At 44.7% G+C, this 7,178-nt stretch overlaps 1 protein-coding gene across 1 annotated transcript; it reads left to right on the top strand.

The window, feature by feature from the left end:
- The first annotated feature begins 3,489 nt into the window (after positions 1-3,489).
- On the top strand, positions 3,490-6,593 carry LOC119876499 (disintegrin and metalloproteinase domain-containing protein 21-like). The gene is made up of 2 exons (XM_038545092.1): positions 3,490-5,414; positions 5,790-6,593. Exons 1-2 carry the CDS (start codon positions 3,632-3,634, stop codon positions 5,849-5,851), a joined length of 1,845 nt encoding a protein of 614 aa, XP_038401020.1. The 5' UTR covers positions 3,490-3,631; the 3' UTR covers positions 5,852-6,593.
- The last annotated feature ends 585 nt before the right edge of the window (positions 6,594-7,178 follow it).

The raw sequence follows: 7,178 nt of genomic DNA, 5'->3' as shown, positions 1-7,178 counted from the left end.
TGCTCCCCGCTTGTGCTCTCTCTGTGTCTCAAATAAATAAATAAATAAATAAACAAATGAATAAATAAGTAAGTGAGTAAAATCTTTAAAAATACTAATTGTGACTTTAAAGGTCGGTCCCATAGTTGTGGACAACAGGGTGACCCTGGTGCCGCTGGGACCATGGGCCCCCGTGAGCTGGGGAATCCGACACAGACAGGGCATGTGGTCGCCTACAGCCTGACACCCTGTGCACACCTTCCTGTCCTACTTCAACAAAGGCATCCCCAGCATGCGGCACTGCACCTGGTGTCCATCCTGTGTGTGACACCACCATCTGTAGTGTATTGTGTACATGGTGGGGACTGAGGAGTTCTGAGTATTCCCAGAGGAAGACTCCAGTTGCCTATGAAAACGACAAATGAGCCAACTCACTGGGATAAAGATTCTCTGTCTGTGAGAGACCGTTCTCTGTCCACACTGCATCCTAAAGACACCATAAACAGTTTATGAGTCACACACACACACACACACACACACACAAGCACACACACGAGTCTCTTTAAGCCTTCAGAATCCAGCAGTCTGCAGCCCCGAAGAGGGCTCCTCTCAGAACCGGACCAAGCTGGCATTCCCCTCTAGACTCCATCCCCTTCCAGAGCTTTAATCACTCTAGAAGTGAATTGTATGCTACTTGGACCGAAGGAGATCATGCCTGGAGCAAATGGGGAGAAAAGATGAGTGAAATGTGACATTGGCCACATGATGGCCCAGATTAATTCAGAGCACCTTCCGACCAAGCCTCACTCTGGATCTTTCAATAATCTGTGGATATTTTCTGAATAAAAATAAATAAATAGATAAATAGATAAATAAATAAATAAATAAATAAATTAATTAATTAATTAATTAATTAATTCAAAAAGGGTGTTGCCTGTGTTCTCCTCTAGGATTTTGATGGATTCTTGTCTCACATTTAGATCCTTCATCCATTTTGAGTTTATCTTTGTGTCTGGTGTAAGAGAATGGTCTAGTTTCATTCTTCTGCACGTGGCTGTCCAATTCTCCCAGTACCATTTATTGAAGAGACTGTCCTTTTTTCCAGTGGATAGTCTTTCCTGCTTTGTCAAATATTAGTTGACCATAGAGTTGAGGGCCCATTTCTGGGTTCTCTATTCTGTTCCATTGATTTTGTGTCTGTTTTTGTGCCAGTGTCACAGTGTCTTAATGATCACAGCTTTGTAGTATAACTTAAACTCTGGCACTGTGATGCCCCCGGCTCTGGTTTTCTTTCTCAATATTCCCCTGGATGTTCGGGGTCTTTTCTGATTCCACACAAATCTTAAGATGATTTGTTCCAACTCTCTGAAGAAAGTCCATGGTATTTTGATAGGGATTGCACTGAACATGCAAATTGCCCTGAGTAGCATTGGCATCTTCACAATATTAATTCTTCCACTCCATGAGCATGGAATACTGTTCCATCTCTTTGTGTCTTCCTCAATTTCTTTCAGAAGTGTTCTGTAGTTTTTAGGGTATAGATCCTTTACCTCTTTAGTTAGGTTTATTCCTAGATACTTATGCTTTTGGGTTCAATTGTAACACCCTTTCTGAACTTGGCCACTGCAACTTCTTGCAAGATATATCTGTGAAGGCAGGGGAAACAAAAGCAAAAATGAACCACTGGGACTTGATCAAGATAAAAGGCTTCTGCACAACAAAACTAAAAGACAACCAACAGAACCAGAGAAGATATTTGCAAATGACGTATCAGATAAAGGGCTCGCATCCAAGGTCTATAAAAAACTTATTACACTCAACGGCAAAGAAACAAACAATCCAATCATGAAATGGGCAAAAGACAGGAACGGAAATTTCACCAAAGAAGACATACACATGACCAATAAGCACATGAGAAAATGCTCCGCATCCCTTGCCATCAGGGAAATACAAATCAAAACCACAATGAGATACCACCTCACCCCAGTGAGAATGGTGAAAATGAACAAGACAGGAAACAACCAATGTTGGAGGGGATGTGGAGAAAGGGGAACCCTCTTGCACCGTTGGTGGGCATGTGAACTGGTACAGCCACTCTGCAAAACAGTGTGGAGGTTCCTCAAAGAGTTAAAAATAGAGCTACCCTACGACCCAGCAATTGCACTACTAGGGATTTACCCCAAAGATACAGATTCAGTGAAAAGCGGAGACACCTGCACCCCAAAGTTTATAGCAGCAATGTCCGCAATAGCCACACTGTGGAAGGAGCCTCGGTGTCCTTCGAAAGATGAATGGATAAAGAAGATGTGGTCCATGTATACAATGGAATATTACTCAGTCATTAGAAACAACAAATACCCACCATTTGCTTCGACGTGGATGGAACTGGAGGTATTATGCTGAGTGAAGTAAGTCAATTGAGAAGGACAAACGTTATATGGTTTCACTCATATGGGGAATATAAAAAATAGTGAAAGGGATTATAGGGGAAAGGAGAGACCATGAGTGGGAAAAATCAGAGAGGGTGACAGAACATGAGAGACTCCTGACTCTGGGAAACGAACAAGGGGTAGCAGAAGGGGGGAGGTGGGCAGGGGGATGGGGTGACTGGGTGACGGCCACTGAGGGGGGCACTTGACGGAATGAGCACTGGGTGTTATATGCTGGCAAATCAAACTCCAATAAAAAAAATATACAAAAAAAGTAAAATAAAATAAGTTAGATGCCTCCAAGGTACAACAGCGGGACAGGCAAAGGATGTACACTGCCATTCCAAAAGGAAGAAATAGGGAAGAAAGGAGTGACAGATCCCAAGCAAGTCCAGAACCTTAGGGCAAGAGAGTAATCCTCTTTGGCTCCATGCTCCTCTCTCTGGGGATCCCATCCCACCTCCTGGACCCACTAGAGTGGAAGGCCTGCCTTCCAGGTACACCGCGGTAGCGATCCTACCTCCGCAGCCTTGCCAGACAGGGGTGGGACACCCATACCACAGTTCTCCCTGTGCCTATGGCTGTTGTGGGCTGAAACAATGTACGAGTGGCTCTAAAAGTCTGGGGACTGACTTGTTTTATTATACACGCTAACTTTTCTGCTCATGACCTCCATTTACAATTTCTTTCCTAAATCATCGCCAAGTGCACTCAAGTGTTGTAAAGTGTGAGGGAATCTAACTCTCTCCTCAACATTATTTGAAGAAGCTCCCACTGTCCTCTCCAACCTCCGTGTTAATTATGTGTCGATCGCTTATGCCATTTAGTTTGAGAAAGAGAAGCCCTTCCCTCACTGAACTTCCACCAAGTGCACTGATTCTTCCCGTGTGCCTTCTCCAAGAGACCGTGGGACCTTTTGGCCCAGGGACACACTACACACTACTATTCCCAGTGCCTCCCATCTTTTCTCTTCTCTAGGTCCCCTGTGCTCAGACACCCAGCTCACTGAGCACAGCCTCCCCTACTGAGCACATCATTATTATGTAACAGCTTCTCTGCCTCCCCCCCACCCCCACCCCCACCCACCCCCTCTGGGGAGGCCTAGTCCCCAGTCCCTCTCTGCTCTCCTCAGGACTCCACCGCTAGAAAAGTTGCTGTTTCAGGGATCATCTTGCCTACCTCCCGCCTGTTTACATCTTCTGTGGTCACAGGCTCCTTCACTTATGGGGCCTGCCTGGGCCCAGGCCCACTTGACAGGTAATCTCTGGCTGCCTCTGCTCTGGCTACTCCTGTCCCCAGGCTGCTGCTCCCGTGCCCTCCCAGGATGGCGCTTCACTTCCTCTGAAGTCGTGATCCCCAGGAAGGTGTCCCACAGGGTGGGTGGAATGGAGAGACAAGGCCACCTCTCCTATAAGATTCACTTCAGGGGGCAAAGACATGTGGTTCACATGAAAGTTAAGAAGAACCTGCTGCCCAGACATTTTCCTGTGATCACCGATAACGATCAGGGTGCCATGCAGGAGGACTACCCTTTTGTCCCCCGAGACTGCTACTACTACAGCTACCTGGAAGGGGTCCCTGGGTCCATGGGCACGCTGGACACCTGCAATGGGGGTCTGCGTGGCATGCTGCAGGTCGATGACTTCACGTATGAAATAAAACCGCTGGAGGCTTCTTCCACATTTGAGCACGTGGTTTCCCTGCTTGTGACAGAAGGAAGATCATCAGAGGCTCAAAAGTGTAAGATTGGAGAGCAAGATACAGATCAAGCATATGAGGAGGCAATGCTTGCTGGAACTCCTAGAGCAGGCCCAGTGTATTTGTGGCAGTCACATAGGAAATTTTTAAAAATTCACTACACAATTTCTCACTCTTTATATTTGATGAGGCCTAATATAACACAGGCAATAGAGGGTGTGGTAATGATAAACAGCATACTTCACACAATTTACCAACAATCTCTTATAAATGTCTATGTACGTCTTTTGTGCATATGGAATGATCGGGATCATGTAGAAATAACAAAGAAAAAATCAGCATATTCTGCTGTAGAAGACTTTGGCTTGTGGAAATATTATGGATTTTTCTCTAAGATTGAACATGATACTTCCCTACTTCTTACAGGACATAAGATTGTAGGAAGTATATACTTTGCCCACCATGGTGGAACATGCAACCCCAACTGGGGAGCAATGTTTGTGTATGTAGCAAATTATCACATATTCTTGGCTGGGGGTATTTCAGCACACACCTTAGGTCACAGCTTAAACCTTGTCCATGATGTATTTGGTTGTAAATGTTTTAGAAGAAGCCACTGTGTCATGACTGAACAGCCTGGTTTAATGGATATGTTGAGTAATTGTTCTTATGACAGCCTGCACCGTCGAGTTAGTGGATGGGATCCTTGTATGAGCATACCAAATGTACCATACACCAATTTTCCTTATGTAGCTCCTCGTTGTGGTGACAAGATTAGAAATCAGTTGGAAGAATGTGACTGTGGCTCCCTTAAAGACTGCAATGACAATAAATGTTGTGAGACCAATTGTGCCTTTTCCCTTGGGAGTGACTGCAGCGAAGGATCCTGTTGCGTTAACTGCAAATATGCTCAACCTGGACTGCTTTGCAGGGACATACTCGGTATTTGTGATCTCCCAGAATACTGTGATGGGACATCGCATAATTGTCCTAATGACGTTTACACCCAGGATGGAACCCCATGTTCAACGTTAGCTGTCTGTGTGAGAGGAAACTGTACTGATCGTGATATGCAGTGTCAATCCCTTTTTGGCTATGGAATAAAAGATGCTGCACCAGCATGCTATGAAAAACTGAACGTATTAGGTGATCGATTTGGGAACTGTGGGGTGAGGGTGGTACGAGGAGGAGGAAAACCTGTTAGATGTGAAGAAGATGATGTTCTTTGTGGAATGCTGCACTGTCGTGATGTTGAAGAAATTCCTGGTGGAGGTGACCATGTTACATTTCGTCACATAGTAGTAACAGGTATTAATCAAGAAAAATGCTTTGGATACGATGCACACCATGGGACAGAGATCCCAGAAATGGGGCTAGTTGTGGATGGGGCAACATGTGGCCCAGGAAAATACTGCTTGAATCAGAATTGTACTTTTTATCAAGACTTGGGTTTTGACTGTGATGTCAGTACATGCAATTTCAGAGGAGTGTGTAACAGCAAGAAACACTGTCACTGTATGAGAGGTTGGAAACCCCCAACATGTGAAGAGAAAGGAGCAGGTGGTAGTATAGATAGTGGCCCTCCACCTGACAGAGAATATGGTTTTCGAACCAGAATAATTTTTAGTATACACCAAACATTACTTCTACTGATTATTCGTTTAAGTCTTTTTCTGATTTCAGGCATCACTGGTGCCTCTCATCACTTAGAAGATATAAAAGAGGAGGATGAAGAACAAAAATGACCTAGACGCAAGTGAATACTAACTGGATGTGCCAGATGACGAAAATCATATTGGTAGGACCAGGAGAAATGATCAAGAATCACTCTGATAATTACATAGTCCTTTAGACACTCTGAGGTTGTCATCTTAAAATAAAACGAGTTGGCCATTTAACATGAGGTCGTCTCTTTTAATATATGTAACATTTCCTTTCTAGCCATATTGTTACTATTCCTACCGGGGATAGTAGAGGACTCTTAGATTCATTAGCAAGAGACCAGTAGTACTCTTGTTAGGATGTGGAATCCAGCGTTTCACAAATGATTGGGTAGCAGACCTTGTTTGCATGGGTATGCATCAGATTTAACAAGTTTTTGGACCATCTCCCAATTGGCCATATACTAGATTTCTGTTATTTGTTCATTTTACTGCTCCTGTTAAACAAATGGCACTTAAAGTGACAGTTGGAAGATATGGTAGGATGGTAAGAACTTTTCCGTCAAGGCACATGGGTGCCAACAGATCTACCTACCGCCTGCCAAGTACGGGCTCCTGGACAAAGCCTCAGGCCGTGAGTTTCAAGGTCCATGTTACATTGGGAGATGCAATGCACTTTGCCAGGATTTTGTGGTGATCAGAGGAAAGCACCCAAGAAAGGCCTGGAACACGTTAGGCACTTAATATATGCCATTATTCCCGCTATTCTCATTATTCCTTTTGGGCTATGCTAAACCTGAGGTATTCCAGCAGAATGAGCTTGGCATTGTATCTTTATCACTTTTTTTTTAGAGTTCATTTATTGATTTGAGAGAGACAGTGAAGTGAAATAGAGTGAGTGAAAGAGAGAAAGGGGGGGGCGCACATGCACGAGCAAGGAGGGAGAGGGGCAGAGGGAGAGGGAAAGAAGCAGACTCACCTGCTGAGCAGGGAGTCTGACCCAGGACTCCATCCCAGGATTCTGGAATCATGACCTGAGCTGAAGGCAGACACTTAACTGACTGAGCCCCCCATGTGCCCCCGTTGTGTCTTGATTATAAAACCATCACAGGAGGAACTGTCCATCCCTGACTGATACATCACGGCTTAAGGCCCCTGGCTGTTGGAGTCGTAGGAACTCACATTTCATACCTTAGGAAATGCCTGAGCACAGGCTGTCTGTAAAGTACGAGGCAGAACTGACCGTCTGATACGTGTATGGACAAAACATTTACACAAAAGGGAACAGGAAGAGATCGCTTCAGAAATCGTGCAAGAGAAGAAGAGGGTCCCATAAGGGACGTGTGGTACATTAGTGCTATGGAAATGCCTCAGGCCTCAGATCCAAGTTCTTTCTGAAAGTATGGAGTCC

Source organism: Canis lupus, chromosome 8 (genome assembly GCF_011100685.1).
Source record: "Canis lupus familiaris isolate Mischka breed German Shepherd chromosome 8, alternate assembly UU_Cfam_GSD_1.0, whole genome shotgun sequence".
Classification (NCBI taxonomy): domain Eukaryota; kingdom Metazoa; phylum Chordata; class Mammalia; order Carnivora; family Canidae; genus Canis; species Canis lupus.
The sequence above is the reverse complement of the archived record's forward strand: the minus strand, read 5'-3'. Positions and strand labels throughout refer to the sequence as shown.

Bases quoted from the DNA above. Each gene is read 5' to 3' on its own strand.
- LOC119876499 (XM_038545092.1), top strand. From the start codon at position 3,632: ATGGGGCCTGCCTGGGCCCAGGCCCACTTGACAGGTAATCTCTGGCTG. The intron at 5,415-5,789 runs GTATTAATCAAG...TTCTGATTTCAG, and splicing joins TCGTCACATAGTAGTAACAG to GCATCACTGGTGCCTCTCAT.